Source organism: Oryctolagus cuniculus (assembly GCF_964237555.1).
Source record: "Oryctolagus cuniculus chromosome 16 unlocalized genomic scaffold, mOryCun1.1 SUPER_16_unloc_1, whole genome shotgun sequence".
Classification (NCBI taxonomy): domain Eukaryota; kingdom Metazoa; phylum Chordata; class Mammalia; order Lagomorpha; family Leporidae; genus Oryctolagus; species Oryctolagus cuniculus.
The window spans coordinates 4,509,286-4,535,289 of NW_027208201.1; the positions used below are offsets into that span (position 1 = coordinate 4,509,286).

General features: G+C 54.5%; 2 protein-coding genes across 5 annotated transcripts in view; one reads left to right on the forward strand and one right to left on the reverse strand.

Annotated features, from left to right (window-relative positions):
• Positions 1 to 16,715, forward strand: part of HNRNPM (heterogeneous nuclear ribonucleoprotein M) — a 245,919-nt gene extending 229,204 nt beyond the window's left edge. For 3 of the 4 annotated variants that reach the window (XM_070067544.1, XM_017337970.3, XM_070067543.1), the window contains 7 exons: positions 1,590 to 1,691; positions 2,934 to 2,978; positions 3,422 to 3,499; positions 11,729 to 11,782; positions 13,417 to 14,219; positions 14,720 to 14,771; positions 16,293 to 16,715. In XM_070067544.1, coding sequence (XP_069923645.1) covers positions 1,590 to 1,691; positions 2,934 to 2,978; positions 3,422 to 3,499; positions 11,729 to 11,782; positions 13,417 to 14,219; positions 14,720 to 14,771; positions 16,293 to 16,456 — 1,298 coding nt within the window. In that variant the 3' untranslated portion in view covers positions 16,457 to 16,715. The remainder of the gene's footprint in view (positions 1 to 1,589; positions 1,692 to 2,933; positions 2,979 to 3,421; positions 3,500 to 11,728; positions 11,783 to 13,416; positions 14,220 to 14,719; positions 14,772 to 16,292) is intronic. The other variant, XM_070067545.1, reaches the window with a different exon arrangement.
• A 497-nt stretch (positions 16,716 to 17,212) lies between these two features.
• PRAM1 (PML-RARA regulated adaptor molecule 1) lies at positions 17,213 to 25,903 on the reverse strand. Its single transcript, XM_008249132.4, has 10 exons — positions 23,274 to 25,903; positions 20,675 to 21,959; positions 20,538 to 20,592; positions 20,358 to 20,458; positions 18,174 to 18,231; positions 17,978 to 18,086; positions 17,710 to 17,872; positions 17,594 to 17,627; positions 17,467 to 17,501; positions 17,213 to 17,360 (listed from the first exon to the last, which is right to left on the reverse strand). The coding sequence occupies exons 1-10, from the start codon at positions 23,274 to 23,276 to the stop codon at positions 17,323 to 17,325; spliced, it is 1,881 nt and encodes a 626-aa protein (XP_008247354.1). The 5' UTR covers positions 23,277 to 25,903; the 3' UTR covers positions 17,213 to 17,322.
• Positions 25,904 to 26,004: the final 101 nt, after the last annotated feature.

Genomic DNA, 26,004 nt, shown 5'->3' on the forward strand with positions numbered 1-26,004 from the left:
CTTGCCACCTGATGACTTGAGGTGCCTTTTTTTTTTTTTTTTTTTTTAATATTTATTTGTTTGAAAGGTAGAGTTACAGAGAGGCAGAGAGAGAGATCTTCCATCTGCTGGTTCACTCCCCATATGGCCACAACGGCTGGAGCTGCGGCGATCCGAAGCCAGGAGCTTCCTCTGGGTCTCGCATGTGGGTGCAGAGGCCCAAGGACTTGGGCCATCTTCTACTGCTTTCCCAGGCCACAGCAGAGAGCTGGATTGGGAGCAGAGTAGCCAGAATATGAACCAGTGCCCTTGTGTGATGCCGGCACTGCAGGCTGCAGCTTTACCCGCTACACCACAGTGCTGGCCCCCGAGGCTCCTTTTGATCAAACGTTTGTCGGTTTGTGATTTAGGGAAGCAAATAGGTGCTTGGGTTGTGTGTATGTGTGTGTGTGTGTGTGTTAGATTTATTTATTTATTTAAAAGTAATAGAGAGCTTCCATCCCTTGATTAAATCCTCAAATGGCTGCAACATCCAGTGCTGGGCCAGGCTGAAGCCAGGAGTTTCATCTGAGTCTCCCATGTGGGTGCAGAGACCCAAACACTTGAGCCATCCTGTGCTGCTTTTCCCAGGCCGTTAGCAGAGAGCTGGATCAGAAGTGGAGCAGCTGAGATGTAAACCAGTTCTCATTTGGGATGCTGGTATTGCAGGCAGCATCTTTACCTGCTCCTCCACAGTGCTGACCCCTCAGGGTTCTTACTGTATAGATGGTTCTTAGTTCTTCTGGGTAACATTCACATGAAGTGATTTTTAGCTGCTGCTGTTGTGGCATATACGACGCACACCTTATTTTATTTATTTGAAAGAGTTAAAGAGGGAGACACACTCGCACACACACAGATATCTTCCATGGGTGGTTCGTTCTCCAAATGTCCGCAACAGCCAGAGCTGGGCCAGACTGAAGCCAGGAACTTCTTTCTGGGTTTCTCATGTGGGTGCAGGGACCCAACCACTTGGGCCATCTTCCACTGCTTTCCCAGGTGCATTAGCAGGGAGCAGGATCAGAAGTGGAGTAGCTGGGATTCAAACTGTTGTTCATATGGGATGGCAGCAGCTTTACCCACTATGCCACATGGCATAAGATTATGCCTAAGGGAGGGAGTGCACTGAGTGTGCCCATGTTGAATTCTGAATTGGACCTGTGTTCACTAGTGAAGGGGTTGGGGGAGTGGAGTATGGTAGCTGCAGTACACCCTGTGGAGACTGCCTGTAAGTGTCAAGGTTTTCTAGTAAGGGTAATCTATACCTTTTTAACTTTTTTTTTTTTTTAATTTGTTTTTATTTTGAGATAGAGTAACAAGAGTTCTTTGTGCTGATTCACTCCCCTAAATGCCCATAATAGTTGGGCCCAGGCTGAAGCTAGAAACACAATCCAGGTCTCCCATGTGGGAGGCAGCCAAGCCTTCAATGGTACCTCCCAGGGTCTGCACCTGGGAGTTGGGGGTTGAACTCCAGAATTGAATGCAGGCGCTCAGGTGTGGGGTTAGTTATCTTAACTACTAGGCTAAACTTCTCCCCAGTCTACACTTCTGACACACTCTTTTCCTTCCAGATGGACTTGGTGGTATCGGCATGGGGTTAGGACCAGGAGGGCAGCCTATTGATGCCAATCATTTGAATAAAGGCATTGGTATGGGAAACATAGGGCCTGCAGGTGAGAAATGCGTACACTTTGGGGGATTTCTAGGGGAGTAAACGTTATTAAAGTTAACTATTGGAATAATTAGACCTTGAATAGTTCAAATGGAATAAAAGTTTTAATTGACAGAAAATTCCCTCTTTGTTCTTCTCAGCTTTGTTTTGATAAAAGGCAGTATTCTGTTCTGAATTGAATCCTTTTTTTATTAAAAGACATTATGTCTTTTTGTTTTGTCCTCTCACAATGGCTTTCTGAGCAAAGGTGTTATGGCACTCAGTAAAAGGCAAGCCAGAGGGTAGGTCTTGCTCAAGGTCACACAGTCAGTGACAGACTGCTGGTCTCCTGACCACAGGACCCAGCAGTGCTGTCATGCCTTGAATCTACTGCCCAGAGCTCTTTGGGCTCCCCCTGGTGTTGATGCTTTTAGAAGCAGGAGCAGCAGTAGGTGCAGAAGAGTAGGTCTTGCTGTGTGACCTTCTGGCTATCGTGGATCCCAGGAAAAGACTGGACAGTTTTTTGTTCAAGAAGACAAGGGATAGAGCACAGATGAAAGCCCAGATGTGAAGGATAATCTTAAATTTCCTTGTTTACTGTTTCATTTCTGTTTAAGGAGGTATTTTCAAACCATTAAGGAATATTTCCTTTATGACCACAGACTTAGGCCTTGGAATCCTTTGAAATTGCCATCCACTGGGTGTCATCCACTACCACTGCCAGTTTTGTGTAGCCCTAATCTCCCTCCCAGGATCCCCTCTGGGGCTGGCCTCCTGGTCCAGGGCTCTGCCAGTCTACCCACCCCCACCAATCCAGTGATTGACACCTAAGAGGAAAGACTAGGTGCAAAGGGGGAAGCCTTGAAGCTTCAAGGAACTGCTTATTATTTTGAAGGTTGTAAGTTTTAAAAGGGTTATTTCTAAATCCTATTCCATAAAATATAAAAAGTAAATGTTTTATGGATTATATTTGTTAATTGTTTCATGTTTAATACTTTTTTACTTGGTTATTTAATAAAAACAGTGTAAATCCTATAGAATTTTAAGCCATGTGATGATATTTTGTTGAAGGCTTAGTTTTCTTAGGATTGTGATCTTTCGACAGTTGGAGTTGAAAAGGCCCTTCTAGTTTTCTTGACAAAATATATGCATCATCAGGGATATTTTTTGTTCATTTGCTTACTTGAAATTTCTTGTGCTTTTTAAAGTTTAAACGTTATTGCTTTGACATAATTTTAGTTTGCATTGACTTTTTCTTTTTAAGGAATGGGAATGGAAGGCATAGGATTTGGAATAAATAAAATGGGAGGTAAGAACAGTATTTATATAATCACCTTTAGATGTGGTTCTTTCCCCCCCCCTTCCTTTTTTCTCTCTTGAGCCTTGCATGAAATTCTCATTTTGGTTTGCAGGAGGTTTGAGTCTAGAAATTACTTTTCTCATCTGTCCATCTGTCTGGTGGTGTTTTGGCACTTGGCTCTTTCTTACTAACTAGCTCTGTGACCATGGTCAAATCACTCCATCTCTGGACCTTTTTTGCTTCTCTACTCTTGGTGGGGGTGGATCACATCAGCTTTAGAAGATGATTTTTAAACAAGGGAACCAGCAGTATTTTCTCAAAAGCCCTGGAACCGACAGTTCCTTGGGGAAAACACCCAAAGTGAAACATGTGAAAACATTTCTCTTTACCCTGCTGGTTTAAGTGGACTTGTTGGGATGATGCTAAAATTAAAATGTTTTCCTCTCTTGCAGCCATGGAAGGCCCCTTTGGTGGTGGTATGGAAAACATGGGGCGATTTGGATCTGGGATGAACATGGGCAGGATAAACGGTAAGGATTCTGTTTCCTTCCTGTTGACACGTTTGCTAGCTGCTGCCTCTTAGGTGACCCTTAGGCTGCAGACCTACTTGTAATTAAAAATGATCTCCTCCTCCTTTTCTGCCATATCAGATGTTTTTGAATGGCCTTAAATGTTTCAAAAGCAAAACTTGACCAGATTGAATCACTGAACTCGAGATGATCTGTGTTACAAATCTCTCGATAATTGTCCAGTGAAAATTAAAAAGCTATTGCCTTCAGCAGTAAAAAGCATGTGGGTATCTGTGACTGTTTTGCTCCCTGTAACATGTTCTCCACGTGTGAGAGCTTCTTCGTGTTTTGCCTTCCCAGGAGTGTTAGGGAGTGGATACCGTTAGTCTGCCTGCCCTGGTAACTGCAGGTTGTGGGCAGAGGCATTCATAAAAACCACAAACTCTTTTAATTTATCATTTACATAGTGCACATTTTATGTACTATATCCGTGGAGTCTTTAGCCCTCCCAGCCTTTTAACAGTAATGTGCTGATAATGCTAATTGTAATAATAACATGTTTCATTTAGTCCTTGCAAGAATCACATGACGTGTAGGTACTGTTCTACTCATTTCACCGGAAACCGAGGCACAGACAGTGACTTGCCTAAGGTCACGTGGCTAGTACATTTTGGTGCCAGGATGTGTACCCAGGCTGGCTCCAGAGCCTGGCTCTTCGTCACGCTGCGATCCTGCCTTTTAGAATTGCCTCCAGCACAGCGTCAGCCCTGTGCACCAGTAGGGCTGTAGAGTGGGCCTGAGGAGCCCAAGTCTTCTCTGAAGTCCTCTGTATGCTGGTTGACTCTCTGACCGCCACCTGTGGGAAGGCTGCTGCTTCTATAAATGTAAACTCTCCTGGGATAGGAAGTTATCAAGAATTTGGTGGATTTTTTTTTTCTCTTCTGTAATAACCTATATGTGAAAATAAAATAGAGCAAGCAAGAACCTTAACCAAGGATGTACTTTAACTCTCAGGCTTGAAAGGCATTTCTGCCTGCGCACAGGAAGGAGGCAGGCAGGGTGTTTTTAGCTGTTTTCAGGGGTACCGCCTAGCTCTGGAATGGATAGGAAACCTGGTTGGCCAAAGGCTATTTGAATATTTATAACATCATTTGTGGGCCATATAGAATTATCAGCTTAAAAGAGCCTGCTATGTATGTATTGAATTGTTTGTCCTGCCTGTGGCTGCCTTGGCAGGGCCAGAACAGATGATTTTGTGGGACCTGTGGGCCAGAAGTTCCCTACCTTGTTCTAGAAGATGGTGATTAAAATATGCAGGGAGGCCGTTGTGATGAGGTAGGCATGAAGGGTCATATGAGCTCCTAGGCTTGCCGGTGTCATGTGTATGCGGGAGTTAAGTAAGAAGTGAGAATTTGAGAAGTCTGGGGTACTAGTCATTTGCAGGGGGTTTGGATGGTTGCTCTGAACGCAGTGGTGCAATTTAGGGGTAGATGGAAACAAGGTGAGTCGGGTCTGGGAGCTGTGCTGAGATGTGGGACCAAGTCCCTGTAAATTGGTATGTGTAGTCCAGCAGTTAAGATTCTGAGCGTGGTGAACAAAGTCAAGTACTGTTCTCTGGAGAACCAGACGTGGAGTGTGTGTTTGGGTGCTGTGGGTTAGACGTTCTTGGGTGGTACTCTGTCCTCTGTTGCTGAGAACAACAACTTCACACTTGATCTGTGTACATTTGGGTGAAATGAACTCAAGAGCTCTTGGGTGCTGAGTGCACGGAATGTTTAAAATCACAGTGGAAAAAGAATTTATGAAGCTGTCTTTGCTTTGATTAATGTTTTAAATTTCAATTTATTTGTGAGAGTATATGAAAGAGCAAGTGAGCTCTCATTTGTTTCACTTCCCAAATCCCCACAGGAACTCAGTGTAGTTCAATGGCACATGAGTGGCAGGGAGCCAACCCACTTGAGCTGTCACTGCTACCTGCCCAGGTATGCAATTAGCAGGAAGCTAGAATCAGAAGGGGAGGCAGCACTTGAACCCAGGCACTCCCATATGGTCTGCTGGCCTTCCAAGCACTGTCACAACCACTGTGCCCAACCGCTGCCCTTGACTTTAACAATTGGTGACCATAATGCATGCGGTAGGGTTGCAGGTGCAGACACCAGACTGATTTTATTCGTTTATTCATTTTTAAGATTGATTTATTTGAGAGTCAGAGTTCCTAGAGGGGAATGGGAGAGACAGAGGTCTTCCATCTGTATGTTCACTCCCCAGATGGCTGCAGTTCCGCCAGGCTGGGCTAGCCTGAAGCCAGGAGCTTCATCTGGGTCTCCTACATGGGTGACAGGCACCTAAGCACTTGGGCCATCATCTTTTTTTCCCAGGACATAAATAGGGAGTTCTATTGGAAGTGGAGCATCCCGGACACAAACTGACACCCCTGTGGGATTCTGGTGGTGGCTTTACCTGCTACACCACAATGCCGGCCCCAAATAGATATTGATTTTACATGAGGTTCTCAGGCCAAACAATATATGTTAAATCTCGATAGATTGGCTTTCAAGTGTTTTAAACCAGAAGACTGTCAAACATCAAAGACTAGTTTAATGTAATATTTAGCAGTGAAAATAACTCCCCCTTCCACATGTGCAGCTTCAGTAAATTGGAGTTTGTACAGTGTTTCCATAACTCTAGGCCCTGCTGACCATTGGGAAGGTAAGTTCTGAGGCTTTTACTAGCACATTAAGGGCTGCATGTGGCTGCCCCCTCTGAGAAGTGTGCCACCGTCCCATTGGCTTACAAGGGCTAGGAGAGCTACAGAGCTCTGTGATGATGCCACTCTGGGATTGTTTCACTCCCTCCAGTGAGTGACCACTGCCTCTCACCCTTAGGCTTGCACAGGTCAGATGTGATGCCAGCAGCCAGGGGGCGAAGAGGGGCTCATTTGGGTTGATTGATACTCTTGACTGCTAAGTCACCCATTGCCAGAGCCCCTATTAGTTTGTGATGCCTCCCTGCTTCCACACCTCTATTGGACCTGTCCATCACTGAAAGGATGTGAGGGCTGCACGTAAGTAGTTTTCTTAGTTGTACAATAAAAAGTGCCCTTCAGGTGGCACGTGCCCACCTGCTGTCTCTGAGTACCGAGGTTCATCACACTCACTTCTTGAAGGATTTCTCAGCACAGGAGGGAGGCATGTTGCAGCTGCATGAGATGGACATACAGGAAAGAAGTAGCTGGCAGCAGGATCTGTGAAAGGGGCCAGCTGTGCTCAACCTTTACCCACATAAGCTGAGAGCTTTGTTTTAAGACATTATAAAAAACGACAAGTTATCCATATCGCATTATGTAGGTGACACCACTCCTGCTGTCAGTGAAGTCTTCCTATGCCGTGTGTATGGATGGGTTCTGTATTAGAACATGGGTGTTCACATTAGATTGAGGTCTCAGCCTTTTTCTCGCCCCATACCAGCATGTGATGTTGACCAGATTGGGAATCATTTGAGCCTCAGTTTCTGTGTAAAGGACAGTGGTTGGTGGATGGTAATGCAGGTGGGTTTGTAAGAACATGGAAGGCCCTTGGTGGGGTTATGAGCCAAGTGTGCAGTAGGTGCCATGTGGCAGCTGCTGTAGTGGTGGGCATGCTCCTCTGTGGCTTCCCTTTGATTCAGCCTGCTCTACAGGTGACACCCCCACCTACACACACACACACACAACAGTCAACTGCAATAGTGAGTGCTTGGTGAACCCTTTGTGTGGCTGGAATGGAAGCTGTAAATTGGTTCTATTCCTTTATGGACTAAAGATAGGCTTTCAGGGATTAGCTTATAGTGAATTTCATTTTTAAGGAAAGAAGAATGGGCCGGCGCCGCGGCTCAATAGGCTAATCCTCCACCTAGCAGCGCCGGCACACCGGGTTCTAGTCCCGGTCAGGGCGCCAGATTCTTTCCCGGTTGCCCCTCTTCCAGGCCAGCTCTCTTCTGTGGCCCAGGAGTGCAGTGGAGGATGGCCCAAGTGCTTGGGCCCTGCACCCCATGGGAGACCAGGGGAAGCACCTGGCTCCTGCCTTCGGATCAGCGCGGTGCGCCAGCTGCAGCGCGCCAGCCGTGGCGGCCATTGGAGGGTGAACCAACAGCAAAAAGGAAGACCTTTCTCTCTCTCTCTCTCTCTCTCTCTCTCCCTCTCCCTCTCCCCCTCTCCCCACTCTGCCTGTCAAAAAAAAAAAAAAAAAAAAAAAGAATGAATAATGGTTTGCTGTGGAATACTTAGACTTCCTGACTTGGTGGTGGTGGCTGTTTTGTGTCTGTAGTTTGTTTAGCTTTTGTCTGAAACACAGTGGTATTCCTCAAAGGCCTTAGGGCAGTATTTTCCCCAGAGGTAAAGTGTGGCGTGGGTGGAAGATTGGAGACAGTTTGCCAGGAACGAGACAGGAATGCCTGGAAGCTCTGGGGAGGCCCCTGGCAGAGGAAAGGAGGAGCGGGTAAGAAGGCCCAGTGTCCTGGCTGTCAGCGTTCACCCTCGCAGTGAGGTTTGTCTAGAAAGGTTTGTCTTAGTCAAGGCAGCTGTTTTTCCTTAGGCTTTTAAAAAATTGTTTGTTTTCTAGACAAAACTAAAAACATATGGCCCTTTAAGTTCTTCTTGATAGTAGTAGCATGATTTTTCTTTGTCTCTTAAAGACATTTTAGGAAAATGGCATAAGGCTTTCGTGTGCTGTGGGAATTAAACCTGCCACGTTTCTCTGACAGTGTAGGCTCGGGGGCAAGAGTCTCCTGCCTCAGGCCACTGTGCTTGCTGCTGCCTGTGGACGCTCTGGGTTGACTAGGAAGGATCTGACGGTGGAAGGCCTGGGGTAGTGTGAACCATCTGGCTGTAGAGCAGCTGTTCCCGTTTGGATTAGATGGCAGGCGTTTCTTGTTTTCAGCTTTTTTGTGTAGTTTGTGGCATCTGTGTTCTTAGTATCTGTGAGGCCCTAGCAAAATTGCCTATAGTGTTAGTTGAAGAGAGAGACAGAGAGGTCTTCCATCCACTGGTTCACTCCCCAAGTGGTCGCAACGGCTAGAGCTGAGCTGATCTGAAGCCAGGAACCAGGAGCTTCTTGCAGATCGCCCGTGTCGGGTGCAGGAGCCCAAGGACCTGGGCCTTCTTCCTTTGCTTTCCCAGGCCACAGCAGAGAGCTGGATCGGAAGTGGAGCAGCCTGGTCTCGAACTGGCACCCATGTGGGATGCCGGCACTGTTTGGTAGAGATGTGTGTTTCTTTTACCCTTAGCATGGTGAAGTAACCTGGATGATTTCTCATACCTTCCTAGGCTGCTAATGAAGAGTCACTTGCTCCTGGGCTTGCTGTGACTGCCTATAGCTTGGTGCCAGGTTGGCTTAGAATGCGGGGTAGTAAATTCATACCTGTATATGCCTAGTTTCCCGCTGCCAGGACTAGATTCATTTTTGTATGTTAAAAAAAATACTGTCATTTTGCCACAAATACTAATTTGTGGGTGTCTGTGGTAAGAACAAGATGGTATGTCTGTGACTTGGCAAGGTGTTTATCTCACACCTCTGATGAATCTGTCAACTTTGTTCCAAGAGTTGAATGCTGGCTTCTTGCCTGTGGGAATACTTCCTGCGGCCATAGGGTACTTGCTCCCCTGACCTGAGGGATGACATCACCCAAGACTGTGGAGTCTCTTTGTCCTGGAATTTGATACTTGTGATCAGATTGAGATAATAAAATGGTCTTTGTCCCAAACAAAAATTTTATATAATGATTGATTGATTGATTTGAAAGGCAGTTACAGAGAGGAGAGAGAGATCTTCCATCTGCTGGTTCTCTCCCCAAATGACTGCAATGACAGGCTAGGCCAGGCTGAAGCCAGGACCCAGGAGCTCCTGAGTTTCCACGTGGGTGCAGGAGCTCAGGGATTTGGGCCATTTTCTGCGGCTTCCCAGGCACATTTGCAGGGAACTAGATCAAAAGTGGAGCAGCTGGGATTTAAACTGGCACCTATATTAGTATGTCAGCCCCCCCAAACAAAATATTGAGTTGGGTTTTCAGAGTAGTTGGCCTGGATTGGCTGGGGCTGGGGCTGGGGCTGGAACATGGGCATGGGCATGGGCATGGGCATGCTGAAGCCAGGACCCAGGAGCTCCATCTGGGTTTCCCATATGGTTGGCCAGAACTTGGGAGCTGAGACTCAAACTGGCAGCACTTTGATATTGGATGGCATGTGTTTGGGCTTCCCAAGTGGTGTCTTAAACCTGTGCCACAACAGCTGTCCCTTGGATTCATTTCCTGATCTCTTTTCTGTCGCTCCCCCTCTTTGTGGAGGAATGACACTAAACCCTGCCTAGGCTTCATATCCGAGTCACGGCACCATTATGTCGCTCCCCCTCTTCATGGAGGAACGACACTAAACCCTGCCTAGGCTTCATATCCGAGTCACGGCACCATTATGTCGCTCCCCCTCTTCGTGGAGGAACGACACTAAACCCTGCCTAGGCTTCATATCCGAGTCACGGCACCATTATGTCGCTCCCCCTCTTCGTGGAGGAACGACACTAAACCCTGCCTAGGCTTCATATCCGAGTCACGGCACCATTATGTCGCTCCCCGTCTTCGTGGAGGAACGACACAGGACCCTGCGCTGTTCTTTTGTCTGCTCGGCCCTCCCCGGGTTTGCTGCTGGTTCTTCCCGGGTTGGCTACCATCCCTCCACCTCCGTGGAGGGGCGGGCCCCCTGCCACTTTCCCCACTTACGCAGGGGAGCGGCACACCGCCGGCCGGCTCTCTCGGGGGCTGCTCAGGTGTTCCTTCAGATGTTCCTCTTAGATGTTCCTGGTGCATATTGTCTCTCCTCCTTTATAGTCCTCTTCCACCAATCCCAACTCTGCTACCCACACGCCGAGTACGCTGCTCTCCTCCAATCAGGAGCAGGTCCTACAGTTTATTGGTTGAACTGGAGGCAGCTGTGTAGAAGCTGTTACTCCCTTCTCAGCGCCATATTGTGGGAAAGCAGATGCATAGAATAAGTCTTAATTCCAGTAACAGTCTAGTCCGAGTTGCTCCCCACACTTTTCCTGTGTCCTTTATGTGACATTTGACTTGTTGAGGTACTGCTCTCTCTAGCCTTCCTGCTGTGTCCTCGTCTATCAAAGCATAGATGTTTGCACTTCTTTGTGGAATTCATTTGTACTTGGTGCTTCAATGATATGCATAGGCCCTTAACCTTGAAGGACCTGGTCTATCCAGAGAGGCTCAGGATGGCACCAGGGGAGGCATTGTGGAGCCATTGAATCTCGGGCCTTCACTGCAAACATGTGGTCCTGCAAAGACCATTTTTTCCTGGGTGTCTTGTTAGGGCATGAAAGGCATTGCTGTCAATGGCTGATAGGCATGGGCTTGAAGCTGACAGGCTGGGCTTCCTAGCAGAGAGAGGACAGGTGCAGGTGCAGAGGCTTGAAGGTGAGGATCTGTGGGTCCAGGGGAAAAGTAGGTTCAAATAGTGAGTCTGCACAGGGGGATCTGTGAATGTCCATGCAGCTCTCTCTGTCACTTAGTTGCAGTTGCACAAAGCTTACTTGGGGCAAGGCTGACCTGCTCAGGTTGCTGAGGTGTTTCCACACAGTGCTCGTCAAGTAGGCGGTGGTCTCAGCACTGTGCAAAGGTGCTGCTGGCCCTCACCGTTTATTTAGGCTGTACATGGGGCTTCAAAAAGTTTATGGAAAATTCATATTTAATACTCCTTTCCATGAACCATTTGAAGCTCCCTTGATAGCATATCTACAGCTTCAGAGAGGTGTTGAGTGGATCTTGGTGCATGAGTGCAGGCCTCAGTCTTCTGAGCAGGAAGTCCCAGGGAGAGGCCTGTTTCCTGCCCAGTGTGGGGGGAAGCCTCGCCACTGAGGGTCTGAACCAGCTTGAGAAAACTGCTAAACAAGGGCTGAGACCCTGTTCTTGCTCCAAGTTCAGTTCATGGATGCACATGGCTCCTGGCTCTGCTGGACGCATTCGCAGGTGACCTTACAGACTGGGCCCCAGATTCTGGAGCTACACAGGATCCTAGCATGATGACCCGACGTCAAGGACTCTCAGTTTTCCATAAAATGATCTTGTCTGTGTGTGTATTTCTCATACCCCTTACCCTTTTCTTTCTTTCCTTAAATAATTTATTAGTTGGTTTGCTACTCTGGAATCTGTAATGAGCAAATTTCTGTTACCGTAGAGCAATTGGCTAATTTTTTTTTCTTCCTGATTCCTTAGAAATCCTAAGTAATGCACTGAAGAGAGGAGAGATCATTGCAAAGCAGGGAGGAGGTAGGAAACCTTAGTGTGCTGTTCTGACTGTTAGAACAGGCTGCTCCTGCTGTGCACCTGTGGTGTGAAAAGTGTGGCTCTGCCTCTCCCTAGCTGTGTGACGTGTGACAAGTTACTGAACCTCTCTGTTTTCACACTACTTGTGGACAATGGGATATAATAGTACCAGCCTCACAGGGTTGTTGTGAAGAGTAAATGAGCTAATGTACACAGAAGTACTTGTGTGAATGCTTGCTGTTGCCCTTGTGATGCTTATGTGATTTGGGGTTTCTTACTCTCTGTCGGTTAAAATTGTAAATTCCCAAAGGCAAGTTTTCCTTTATTGTAAACCTGAAAGCACACGGCCACCTATCATAACAGGCACTTGCCTAAATTATGAGCCTGTCCTCGTTATAAACATCCAGAAAGTATGAAGAAATATATACTGTGTGAAAGCCCGCGCTGCCACACTGCCCAGCGATAAATGCTGCAGACATTTCGGTATGGAGCCATACGTGCACAGGGCACGTAGCACTAACGGCACTTTTTCAGTCCAGTTTTTCCTCGAGGCTCTGAGTACCTTAGCCTTGCTTTGCTGTATCCATTCGCTCCTTACTGCTGTGGCAGGCTGACTCTGGAGTCCACGGGGGCCCTGTTGCGTTCTCAGTCTCTGCTGCCCTTGGCACTGGGAGTCGCCTCATTTCTGATGCTGCTGGGCAGGCCTCCTGTGCTTGCTAGGGCTCTGCCTTTTTCCTGTGGCAGCGAGGAAGTTAGGGTCCCTGAGACATCTGTGCTCTCAGAGCCTGATGTCCTGGAAGTGTGTGCACTTTTTTGCCACTTGGTATGGTGGTCTTCAGCCAAGAAGCAGCACAGAGAGTAGAGTGGCTTGTGAAGGGTCACAGCTGTGGGCAGTTACAGAGACAGCTCTGTTTCTCCCTGAATTCACATCTTGGGCTGGGCTGCTTAGGTCAGCAGTGGGCCGCTTGAGGCAGAACTGCCGGTCTTCAGAGGCAGGCAGTGGCGGTGAAGTTTCAGAGGGGCCTGGAGCTGGAGCCAGATGCTCCCGTCCAGCTCAGAGCTGCAGGCACCATGGACGGGGGTCACTGCATGCTGCGAGCTGGCTGGCCCTAGGCTTCTTCCACAGTCCACTCTGCAAGGCCATCAACAGCTTCCTTCCAAAGCCAGCCACGTTGCACACAAGTAGCTGGCTGTGTGCACAGAGGATCTGTGTTGGCTTGTAGAGTCACTTCACTGTGCCTTGGAAGAGCTAAGGAAATGCAGATTGACCTCCACGTAACTGCTCTGCATTACACTGGGTGGCCATTGAGTGTGGGCTTTCCACACTTCTCTTCTGAAGAGCATTTTCCATCCCTAGAGCTGGAAGTAGCACCAAAGTCTCAGAAATTGGTGCGAGGCTCAGATTTGATTAGGAAATGTCAGCCGTGACGCAGCATAGGCAGTGTTGTCACGACCCCAGTGCACTGTTACCCAGCTGTAACAGCAGTTAGTATTTGAGGGAGGTCTTGAGGATGAGTCCTCATGGGCTGCATTAGTGATCTGTGGTTGAGTTTGTGTGCTGAAGTGCCCAGCTGTGGCGTGGTATGCACACTGATGCTCAAGTCCGTGACACTCACTCATGTTTTTGTCTGTTTCAGGTGGAGGCGGAGGCAGTGTTCCGGGGATTGAGAGGATGGGCCCCGGCATCGACCGCATCGGGGGTGCTGGCATGGAGCGCATGGGCGCAGGCCTGGGCCACGGCATGGATCGAGTGGGCTCTGAGATCGAGCGCATGGGCCTGGTCATGGACCGCATGGGCTCAGTGGAACGCATGGGCTCCGGCATCGAGCGCATGGGCCCGCTGGGCCTCGACCACATGGCCTCCAGCATCGAGCGCATGGGCCAGACCATGGAGCGCATTGGCTCTGGTGTGGAGCGCATGGGCGCCGGCATGGGCTTCGGCCTGGAGCGCATGGCTGCGCCCATTGACCGTGTGGGCCAGACCATTGAGCGGATGGGCTCTGGCGTGGAGCGCATGGGCCCTGCCATCGAGCGCATGGGCCTGAGCATGGAGCGCATGGTGCCAGCAGGCATGGGGGCCAGCCTGGAGCGGATGGGCCCCGTGATGGATCGCATGGCCAGCGGCCTGGAGCGCATGGGCGCCAACAACCTCGAGCGCATGGGCCTGGAGCGCATGGGCGCCAACAGTCTCGAGCGCATGGGCCTGGAGCGCATGGGCGCCAACAGCCTGGAGCGCATGGGCCCCGCCATGGGCCCAGCCCTGGGCGCTGGCATCGAGCGCATGGGCCTGGCCATGGGTGGCGGTGGAGGTGCCAGTTTTGACCGTGCCATTGAGATGGAACGTGGCAACTTTGGAGGAAGCTTCGCAGGTTCCTTTGGTGGAGCTGGAGGCCATGCTCCTGGGGTGGCCAGGAAGGCCTGCCAGATCTTTGTGAGAAATGTAAGTGGCTCTTGATGGACTCCTCGGGGTGTGCACAAGGAGGGCTGGGAGGAGGTCAGTGGGACTGAGGGAAGAGGAGTGGGGCAGTGAGGAGAGCACGCCTTGGCCCTGTCCCAGAGACTGGCGCTGGTGGGACAAGAAGGGAGTAGGAAAGCACGCTGCACTTGACGAAGACTGAGTCCTGGGGCTGTGGCTTCTCCACAGTGAGCTGATTGTGTGCTTCATGAGCCTTTGCCATGAGCGTGCCCACATCGTGGCACAGCAATTTAGCGAGGCGGCTGTGCTTGACCAGCCTGCACCAACTTGGCCATGTTAGCCACTGCAGGCAGGGCCCCGGGGTCTGCTGGAGAACCTCACTGCTGTTCGCGGCTGAGGTCTTGGACTGCACATCAGCCAGCCTCTCTGTAGTCGCAAGTCCCCAATGTGTCTCAGAGCCGCTTGTGATTTGTGTGTGTTGAGACTTGGTTGAAGTGTACATTAGTCTCCCCTTTTCCCCTCAGCTCCCATTTGATTTTACATGGAAGATGCTAAAGGACAAGTTCAACGAATGTGGTGAGTGTCTGAGAAAGGCCCTCTCGGTGCTTTCCTGTGTCGTGGCTTCTCGTGACTCCATTGAGTCCAGCTGCAAAGCTTCCGTCCTGGGGTTGGCAGCTCCGTGGGCCGCAAAGGGCCTTGCCATTTTTCTGCCTCTGCAGATAGTTGAGCAGATTGTTTGAGCATCCTGGCACGTGCCAGACGCTGTGCTCTGTGTTCTCATTCCGCTCTCCACGTTCTCCTTTCCTTCCTTCTGGAGTAACGTTTTGAAACAAGATAGTTGTTCCCCTTGTGCACGTGAGTCAGGCACAGTCACTGACTTGGTGCCTTCAGAGTACTCCCCTGCCCCGCACGTGCCATGGCTGAGGCTTGACAGAGCTGAGCACACCACAGCGTGTGTGGTGAGGCTGTCTCTCTGGTCTCCTGGCACACCAGGCAGTGCTTCTGGAAGGCTCTTTTGTGGCCAAAAGGAAGTTGTTTTCTTTCCCTGCCCTTCAGGGTGGGCCCACGGCCCTCACTCTAGCACCTGTGTCCTTTTCAGCCACACCAGGGGGCTGTGGGGTCAGGACTTCCTTGGTGTATGCTCATTCCCTGTTTCAGTGGAGATACAGGTCTCGTTCTGGCCGCTTCTCTCGCTCCTCTCCCTGGTGAGCTGTGCAGTCAGAGCTGCCTTTTCCTCCACGCCGCTTCCCCTCCCTGCTCTGCAGTGTCCACGTGGTACCTAGTTGTCCCGTCTTGTCAGCTTGGATCATGCAATTCTTCCCCACCTCTTTGATAAGTCTGAACTCACAGGCCCCTTGAAGACTTTGCTCCCCATATCCCCTTTTGTCTCCTTTCCATCTGTGAACCAACTGCAGGTGCTTGTCCCCTGGAATGCTCAGGTGCCAGCTGGTCTCCCTTGTAGTGAATTTTCCAGTAAGCTGCCTCACAGCGTGGCTGGGAGAAGCCCTGGGATGCCAGCTGGCCTCGACACAGAGTCGGGCCCAGACTGACCTTGCTCTTGTGTGTTTGACACCTGCTGAAGTGGAACCCATGGCTTGTAGGGCTCTCCTGCTGTGGGCCGGTTTCCCTGGTGCTTGACACATACCTGGGCACATAGTAGGTGCTTGGGTGAAAATGTGGAGCTGCTCGCTAATTATCGCATGCCTGCCATTAGGCATAAGAGGCCGTGGCGTTGGTGATGGCTTGGTAATGGGGTGGGTGGTGGCGAATCAGACTCTGAAGTTTTTCTGTAAGCTGACTTCACACAGCCCCGTGTTTTGAACTTCCTGAAGTGTGAAGGTGAGCGTTTGAAGCCGCCAGGAAGGCTCTTCATGGGGCATGGTCAGACTCTTGTCTGCTGGCAGGAAAATGGCAACATGGCAGAGGGGCCGTGGTCGCTGGCCCTGGCCACCATGTTCTTTGTGTTCATGTACCAGACCTGGCCGTGTTGACTCTGTCAACTGAAATCCAACAGGTGATCTGGACTGAGGGGAGTCTAGGCTGAGACTGAGCTTGGGTTTGCCTGATGAGTGGTCTCTTCTTCCCTCCCTGTGCCAGGCCACGTGCTGTACGCCGACATCAAGATGGAGAACGGGAAGTCCAAGGGGTGCGGTGTGGTTAAGTTTGAGTCGCCAGAGGTGGCGGAGCGAGCCTGCCGGATGATGAATGGCATGAAGCTGAGTGGCCGAGAGATTGATGTTCGAATCGATAGAAATGCTTAAGCACTTGCCTTTTTTAAACATCGATACCAGACCTCTGAATTTGTATTTTTTCTTGTTAACCATTTTAATTTGTTGGCTGGATGTATAGAGATGTTTAAAAAATTCAGTTGCTTTTTGGGGTAATTTGAATTACTTTTTTAATGACTGGGGTTCCATTTGACTGTTTGCATTGAGATTGCAATGTGCGCAATTTTTTTTGTAGTTGTGGCATCTTGTTGACATCGAATAAGACTTTGATAATAAATACAAGTTCCTGAAAGTGGCTGGCTTGTGTGTGTTGGGGAGCAGGCACTCAGACTGCCTGGCTCCGTCGGAGCCATGAGCTGACCCCTAGGGCCCTGGCCCTGAGGAGCTGGGTTCCGAATGCCCATCTGGAGCATCTGGCTGAAGGGAGCTGCCTTGGCTCCTGGACGGTGCTCTGTGGGGCCCAGGCCCTGCACCAGCTCCTTCCCAGCTGGCGTGTCGTCGCTCTCCCAGACCAGGTTGTCGTGCGGGCTTGTGGGCAGTGTCCAGGGCATCTGGGCTCTGACAGACCAGGTGTCCTGGCCCCACTAGATGCTCTCAGGGAGCCACTGGCGAGTTGGTGGTGAACTGCCACCCAGCTCCCACCCACTCTGGTGAGCGGCCGAGTCAGACCCCACACACCCCACCTCTTGCCCTCTCACCTCTGTCCCTGAGACTGAGACCCCGTCACCCTGTGCCTGTGCTCCACTGAGTGCCAGTCCAGAGGGAAACAAAAGACAGGACACGCAGGGGTGCTGTGGAGAGGGGCTTTATGTGGGCGGACGTCTGTTGAGGCAAGGTTCAGGGCTTCTGAGTGGGTGGCTAGGCTGGTGGCCTGTCCTAGGTGTCCACACCAGTCGGCTTTACTGTCCCCGGAGGAATGGCTGGCTCTCCAGAGGGTCTGTGAGGAAGTGTGATCCAGTGACCCCTCCCCAAGAGGCTCGATAGCAGGCGCTGCCCCAGAGTCACTGGTCCCTTCCAGCCACCCCGAGCGAGTGTCTACCTACCCCAGACGCCGACGTCGTCATACACCTCCGTTTCCCTGGCAGAGAGCATAGTGGGGTCAGCAGGGGCCCCCGGCCTGTTGTCCTCCCTGCACACCCAGCCCCCTCCCCAGTCAGGGCCAGCACTCACAGGGGCAGCAGAGCGGTTCTGGGCACGTAGCCATCTGCAGAGAGAATGAGTAGGCTCAGTGGGTCCTCGGCCCCAGGGGTGGCCTCCCTCCCAGACACAGGGCCTGGCTCACTCACACTTGCCCTTGGGGTCCCGGCACAGCATCTCTTCCTGGCTGGTGAACTCGATCACCTCCAGGATCTCCCCGCGCCGGATCCCCAGGTGTCTGCCCCCACCACGCCGGGTCTTCGCATTGGGGTCTATCATCATCCTTGTGTGAACCACAATCTCCCCTTCAAACTGGGGTGGGGAGGTGGGGCAGGCGTGAGAGCTGCTGCCCAGGCGGCTCCCCACCTCTCTCCGAGGAGGGATTCCTGGGGCCCGACTCCCAGCCCTCAGACACACCTTGAACTTCTTCCGGAACTCCCTCTCGGCTTTCTCGGCCTTCCTGATCTGCTTTAGCAGCTTTGGGTCCGTGGGCAGTGACGGATGTGACTGGGGGGCCCTCTCCTTCCTGAAACCGTCAAGAAATGGGGGTGCTTATGAGCAAGGTGTGTCCCTGCCTTCTGCCCATCCCATCCTGGCCCCTGGCCCATGGTACCTGAGCGCTCCGTCTGCAGGTGGCCTCCTGGCAGCAGTCTGAGTGGGTGACGTGTCACCTAGGGGCAGTGGGAACGCGGGGCAGGGGCCTTGAGCTCAGCCTGTGTCTACCCTAGTGCCCGTTCTCGGACCGTGCCCCTGCCCTGCCAGGGCCCTGCCCCCCTTCTCCCCAGGCCTTTCTGGAGGTACCTGTCCGCCGATTGCCTGCCTTTGCCTCTGCACCTGCTGTACGCCAGCCGTGGCGATGGCTGCAGCACCCCTTAACTCCCAAGCCCTTGAAGCCTTCTTACTTACGCCAGTGGGCACCGCTGTCCTTCCCAGCTCCACAGCGATGAAATAAGGCCTCAGAGGGCTCAGGTGGCCCAAGAGCACCCAGCTCTCCAGTCAGTGGTAGAGGCAGGCTTTATTGTCAGCATTTGAAACCATTTTGCTCCTGCCTCCTAGGGCAGGTTGGATTCTGGGAATTTTAAGATTTGGTTCAAAAACTAAGGCAAAGGCAAGCACTCCCTGAAGGCCGGCCAAGTCCCCTCTGAGGAGGGGCTGTCAAAATTCTTGGACTGGCCGGTGCCGCGGCTCACTAGGCTAATCCTCCGCCTAGCGGCGCCGGCACACCGGGTTCTAGTCCCGGTCGGGGCGCCGGATTCTGTCCCGGTTGCCCCTCTTCCATGGCCAGCTCTCTGCTGTGGCCAGGGAGTGCAGTGGAGGATGGCCCAGGTGCTTGGGCCCTGCACCCCATGGGAGACCAGGAAAAGCACCTGGCTCCTGGCTCCTGCCATCGGATCAGCGCGGTGCGCCGGCCGCAGCGCGCCGGCCGCGGCGGCCATTGGAGGGTGAACCAACGGCAAAGGAAGACCTTTCTCTCTGTCTCTCTCTCTCACTGTCCACTCTGCCTGTCAAAAAAAAAAAAAAAATTCTTGGACTGGCCTGGCTGATGAGATGGGGCGAGGTCTGACGGAGGGCCCACCTGTGCTACTTCCTGGCGAATGGCCAGGCTTCCAACAAGAGCCTCAGGAACCCCAAGTAGGTGAAGGATCCGGCTCCTGGAGCCCCAGCTTGTCCCCTCTGCCTGATGAAGCATCAACTCTGGACACTCGAGGCCCACGGTCCCTCCTGTCCAGGAGCTCACTGCGGGCACCTGTCATCCAAGATGCTGAGCTTGGCCTGTCCAGGGTCCCACCCAGAGCGCACAGTTCCTCCACTGCTCTTGCCTCAGCTGGCCCTGTTGTGTGGGTGGTCACCCAGGCACCCCAAGGGCCCTGCAGAACCCATGCACGCAGCGAAGAGCTGCCCCCGGGTCTGCACTGCAGGACAGACCTGAGCGGCCTGCTCAGTCCCTGCTGGAACTGCTGAGTGCTGGGGGTTGAGGGGAGGCTGGGGGTCCTGGCCCCACGTGCCAGGGGAAGGATGGACATGGCAGAGGGCAGAGCAGGCTTTGAGACTGTGTGCCCACAGCGAGGCCCGGGCAGCGCCACGAGCCAAGACCCAGGCAAGTGTGGTGTTTGATGGGAGTGGGGAGAAAGGGCAGGAGCATGGGGTACTGTGGGGTTGGGAAGGAGGTGGTGTGGGCCTGAGGCAGGCCATGACTGCAGTCTGCAGCCCCCAGACCCAAGCCACAGAGACTCCCCCCGGCGAGGAGGCAGCAGGGGTGCTGCCAGGAAGCTATGTGCTAACCCGGTGGAGCAGAAGGGGCCCAGGTTCCCTGCCAGGGCCTCTTCTGCCTGGTGATTCCCCGGCAGGAAGCCTTTCCCCACGCCATATCTGCCCCAGCTGGGTGGCCCATGGCCAGGCACTTGCCACATTCCCAGACATGCACTTCTATGATGCGGCCTTGACGTGGGGTTGTGCCTGTGTGAGCAGAGACTTGGAAGAGAGAGAACCCCAGGAAGGCAGGAGCGCCCAGGGGCCTGGCCAGAGAGCGGTGAGAGCAGCCTGCATACTGGGCCCACCACAGCCCCACCTGCCTTCAGCCCCTGTCCCGCCTGGACATCCCCACAGGCATCTCAGGAACGCCTGCTGTCCCCAGCCCAGCGTGTTCCCACTGCACGCAGGGACCCACCCGTGCCTTGCCTGAGTCGCCACCAGGTCCCGTTTGCTTCGTTCTGCTGCCATCCCGGCTCCTGCGCCACCCGGGCCACCCCCTGCCTGTTGTCCCCAGGCTTCCCTTCCTCACACAGGTCCCACTCACCAGCAGCTGGTGTGTCTGGCCTGTGGTTTGACCTGGGGCCCGGGCCGGTGAGGTCGGCAGGCTCCACGTTGTCGTAAAGCTCGTAGATGTACTCGGGCTCCCTGCAGGGATGGATGGGCAGCTGGGCTGAGGACCTGCTCCAGCCTTGCAGCCCGCACCTGGGCCCTTCCCCACACTTACAGCTTGGTGTCTGCCCGGAAACGGGTCCCAGCAGGAGAGCCTGTCCTCTGGAGATCTGTGGGAGAGAGGGTGCAGGAGGGAGGAGGAGCTGCCTGGGACCCTCAGCCCCTCTGCTGGGGCTGCCCACCCTCACCCACCTGTGGCTGCAACTGATGGTCTCCGAAAGCTCTGGATGTCCATCGGGCCTGGGGGCAGCGGGGGCTTGGCTGGAGGGGGTCCCAGGCTGCTGGCAGGAGGCAGAGGCCTCCTCCGGGGTGGGTGGCTGGCCCTGAGGCCTGACCTTGACCCTCCCTTGTGAGCGAGGTCTCCAGACCCCCAGCGGGGTATCCCAGGGACTCCAAGCCCAGGGCTGCTGAGCGGGAACTGGGGACAGGAGCCAGCAATGGCCGTGGGCAGCGAGCTCTCGGAGACGGAGCCTGGGAGCGCAGGCTTCCTGGGGAGTGCAGTGAGGAAGTCGGGCTGCAGGTGCTGCCTGGACGCAGCGCTGGGCTCCGGCTGGGAGAGCTTGCGGGGGCCCCCTGGCCGTGGTGGGTGCAGACACTTCCTGGGCAGCGAGCAGAACTCGGGTTCCGAGGATGTCCTGGAGAGGCTGTCCAGCCTGGGCTGCGGGGGCTTTGTGGAAGGCACTCTGAGCTCGGGCTGCTGCGGCCTCTTGGGCAGCACGCTGACCTCGGGCTCCGACGATGTCCTGGAGAGGTCCCCAAGCCCAGGCTGCAAGGGCTTCTTGGGAAACGTGAAGAAGTCTGGCCGCGGGGAGCGGGGCCGGGGCTCTTGGGCCTCCTGCGTCTGAAGAACACCACTGACCTCGGGCTGCGGCGGCTGCTTTGGAGGGAGGCTGGTGACCTGAGGCTGCGGGGGCTTCTTGGGAAAGGTGCTGAATTTGGGTTCTGAGAGGGGCCTGGCAGGGTTGATGGGCTGCGGCTGGGAGGACTTCAGAGGGCTCTCACCGACCTTGGGCTGCGGGGACTTCCTGTCTAGCTGTGAGAAATTCTTGGAGACATCACTGAACTCGGGCTGCGGGGGCTTCCTAGGGGGGTCTGCGAACTCGGGCTGCGGGGGCTTCCTGGGGGGGTCTGCGAACTCGGGCTGCGGGGGCTTCCTGGGGGGGTCTGCGAACTCGGGCTGTGGGGGCTTCCTGGGGGGGTCTGCGAACTCGGGCTGTGGGGGCTTTCTGGGGGGGTCTGCGAACTCGGGCTGCGGGGGCTTCCTGGGGGGGTCTGCGAACTCAGGCTGCGGGGGCTTCCTGGGGGGGTTGGCGAACTTGGGCTGCGGGGGTTTCCTGGGATGCTCGCTTGGCTCAGGCGGTGGAAACTTCTTCAGTTTGTTGAAGTCAGGCTTCGGCGGTTTTCTGGGGTGTTCACTGGGCTGGGGCTGAGAGGCCTGGAACCTGGCTTGGAGGCTGCGGAAGTCCTGCTGGCTCCCCTGGGGGCCATGAGGCCAGTCAGGCCGAGGTGGGCACCCAAGGAAGAGTTAAAGGTCAGGGGCACGCAGCCCCACCCCCACACTACTGTCCTTGGCCCTGGCTCTATTGTCCATTTGGGCTGAGATCGCCCCCTCCCCCCAGGCTCCTGGAGACCAACCACACCCTACTGACTGGTGCACCTAGGCACTGGGCCTGCCCCCACTCACCTCCAGCAGGTGGGAGGTGCCTTCAGAGCATCCTCCTGGACCCCCTAGTCCTTCACCCCCCGCGGGCCCAGTCCCTTCTGTTCCAGTTTTGAAATACATCCCGTAGCTAACCACTTCTCACCGCTTTCACCATGGATGGCGGGAGGAACTGTCCCCACTGCCAGGATCTTTCCTGGCCTGCAGCGCCAGACCCTCCCCCCAGCATCCCCGGCCAGTTTTCCTCCACAAGGATGTCCACGGGCTGTGCGCTGTGCGCGTGCAGCTGCTGGAATCCGAGCCCTGCCCGCCCACCCCCACAAAGTTTTGGCCGCTGTGCTTAGCAGCACAGCATGGCCGCTCACTAGGCGTTCACAGCCCAGTAGATATTCTGCTACGTGGGTGCATGGGTGCGCATGGCTTCTGTGCAAACCCCATGCCGTCTATAGAAGGGACCTGAGCATCCTCAGGGTGTCCGCAGGGCCAGTCCCTGGGGCTGTGGTGGGAACTCAGCCACAAACACAGGCACACTCCGGTCACACCTACGGGCGTCCAAGGGATGCTCGTTGTCCACAGGACTCCCACCACCTGGGGTCGTCTCGGATGCCCCGGGGACCCTCTCAGATGACCCCACACCTGGGCTCACAGAACTAGGCCTCGGAGGCTGGCTTCCCTCCGGGCCAAAGCAGTGGGGAGAGGAAGGGCAGTAACTGGCCTGGTTTGCCTCACTCGGGATCAGGCGTGTCCCTGGGAAAAGTGAGTCCTGCCTGGGGGCTTAAGTCAAGGCCTGCTGGTGACCACAGGGCTCCCCGAGTCAGGGTCGGCAGAAGCGGGGAGGAGTGGGGGTGCCTGACCCGCTTAGTCACCCCACAGGAAGCTCTGCTCCCTCTGTCGCTGCCTGTTCCCATGTTGTCAACTGAGGCTGAGCTGGGGAAAGGCCGGCTGCCGCCCTGAAGTCACAGCCGCAGCCCGGGCTCCTGTCTCGGGGGCTCCCCGCCCGACTATTCCTGTGTCCCCCGACCTCTTTCCCTAGCACCCGCTTCGCGTCTCTGCTCTTGGAACCCCTGCCTCCAGTTTCCACCTGCTGTGCCCCTTCCTCCCCAGCCTCTGCCCCGGGGCTGGGGGACTCACCATGTCTGCAGGCTGGTGATGGGCCGGGGCACCAGGCTGCTGCCTTCAGGAAGTGCCTGTGGCTTCTGCTCCCCAGGCCAGCACACAAGGTGGGGAGGGCAGAGGAAGAAGGAAAGGAGGCGGAGACGGCCCCGCCCGGCCTGTCCCCAGCCACCCTGACCTCCTTGCTCAGTGCATGGAATCAGCACATTCATATCACAGTCCTCTTTATTTTCATTTTTACTTTAAAAGCAGAATGACAGAGAGACAGGGATCTTTCATTCACCTGTTCACTCTCCAAATGCAAGCAACAGCCAGGCCAAAGCCAGGAGCCAGGAACTCCATCCGGGTCTCCCATGGGAGTGGCAGAGACCCAGGTACTTCCCAGGGTGTGCATTAGCAGGGAGCTGGAATTGGGAGCAGAGCTGGGACTCGAACCCAGGCACTGCCACGGGGGATGCGGGCCCAAATGCCCGATTCTGTTTTACATTTTTAATTGGCACATGATTGCACATATCTGTGGGGTAGTACGTGGTGTCTCAATCCACGTGTGCAATGTGCGATGATCAGGTCAGGGTAACTGGCATGTCCGCCAACTGGAACGTTCTGTCCCTGGTCTTTCTGCTGCCTCCTTGCTTCCAGTGGGAGCTCCTGGGGACTTGCTGCCCCCAGGCCAGCTGAGGCCGGAAGGCCAGGGGTCGGGGCATCCAGTGAGGAGGGGGATGGTCCCTGTATGATGGGTGAGGCCTCAGCTGCCTGCTCGTCTTGCCTAATACACCTTCCTCTTTTCAACACATCTTTGCAAGCCAAGAACTTCCCTGTTCTTGGGACAGATTTGCTGGGCTGGCGGCTGGGGGACCGCAGATTTAGGGGTGTGTGTTGGGGGTGGGGCGGGGCCATGATGTCCAAGAACTCGCCCATGGGGGAGCAGGGACATTCCAAGTTCCCTGAGATGGAAGGTAATGCAGAAGGAAGGATCCAGAAGGCAGTAATTGGGAGGAAAGCAAGGTAGGACGGCCCCTGGGAGGCTGGAGGAACCTGGGCCCTGTCCCGGGGAGGAAGGCTGGAAAGCACCCTCCTGGATCCTGTGTGGTCATGCGTGGAAATCGCCTGCGCAGCTTAGGAAACAGCAGAACTTCCAGTTTCTGGTCTGGGGCGGGGCCTGGACCGGGGTTGTTAGAAACCGCATTGGGAGATTGCAGTGCGCAGCTAAACAGCCACTCGGGGGCCCGTGGCTGGGTCACAGTTCCCAGATGTGGGTTCCCCTGGGAACTGGATTCTCAGGAGGTCTGGTAATGGTCAGGAGCATACAGTAGGCGCTCAGTGATGGCAGGCTAAACGCCTGACTGCCAGCTGACTCCCCAGGATCCATGTGGACGCCCCCAGCACAGAGCAGCGCAGTTTGGATGCCCAGGAAGCAGGCATGGAGCCCTGCGCCGTCTGCAGGGGCGGCCGCCAGCCGCCAGGGGGCGCGTCCACCACATTCCCCTTTGTGTTTTTGGTGCCTTTACGCGGAGCCGCAGAACCAGAAGCTGGAAGAACTGAGCTTGGGCCAGGGTCCGCCTTGGGGGAGTGGGAGTCCTCAGCGCGCCGCTGTGGGAATCTGCGGCGTGGGAGGGCTGAGCACGAGAAGTCGGGAGCCCGGGATGCGGGTGCTCGGGCCAGGATCCGCGGTCAGGGTAACCCGCTGGTGTGGGCACTGCCGGCTGCTGCACGGGCATCTGGCCGTGCCTCAACCCAGGCCAAAACGCCTGCTGCGGCTCACCGTGGTCAGTGGGAGCCTCCGATCTCGGGCCCACTTGCTTCTGCACCTGCGCAGGTGGGCGCCTGACAGGTCGCCAGACTCACGGGTTCGCCCCTCAGACACTCCCGGGCGCCCCCTGCCGGGCGGAACTCAAACCCCACTTAGGAGGACTCTGCTTCGGGTCCTGATGCTCTCGGAGCCCCTCTCTGACAAAGGTCACAGCTTTGTCCAGAGGGAGGGTTGGGGGGCGCGGGACTGCAGGGGACCGGGGGGCATTCAGGCTTGCAGGGGAGCAGGCAGAGGTCCGGCATGAGCGGGGAGGGGTAAGGACAGGGCAGCCAGGCCCTGACCCGGTGCAGTGCCATAGGGGAAAGACGCTCTGGGTTGCGGTAACAGGATGACCCCAGTGTGACTTCTCAAAATGGATGGGGTAGAGGTGGACTCAGACCGGGCGTCCATGAAGCGGGAGCCCAGGCAGCAAGGAGGGTCGCCTGGGACCCCAGCACTGCAGACAGCCCCCACCCCCACGGATGCCCCAGAAATGTTAAAATATTAATTTCTTTGGAAGGCAGAGAGATCGAGTGGGGGGGAGAGAAGAGCTATGCCCCATCTGGGGGTTCGCACTTCCCAAATGCCTGCAGTTCCTGAAGCCAGGAACGGGGAACTCCATCTAGGTCTCCCTTGTGGGTGGTGGGGACCCGAGCAGGTGAGCTCGGACTGCCTCCCGGGAGCTGCGGTGAGCAGCAGAGCTGGGACCCAGACACTCCTACAAGGGAGGTGGGGAACTTCACTGCTTTGCCAAATGCCGGTTCCCCACTCCCAACAACTTGAGAATTCGACCCCACCCAGGGATAGGGTGGCAGTGCACTGGAGACCTGGGTCCCAGGTCCCAGGACAGAGGCGACAGGGAACATGCGACATGGCTTGGCTGAGGGACAGGCCCTGTTTCTGTGCGACCGGCGTGAGCTGATGGGGGGGGGGGAGCTCTTGGGCTGCTGGGCTTTGGCC

Coding starts and splice junctions, on each gene's coding strand:
- PRAM1 (XM_008249132.4), bottom strand. Junction 17,873..17,977: donor AGTTCCGGAAGAAGTTCAAG/GTGTGTCTGAGG, acceptor TCCCCACCCCAG/TTTGAAGGGGAGATTGTGGT. Junction 17,502..17,593: donor AGAACCGCTCTGCTGCCCCT/GTGAGTGCTGGC, acceptor GCTCTCTGCCAG/GGAAACGGAGGTGTATGACG.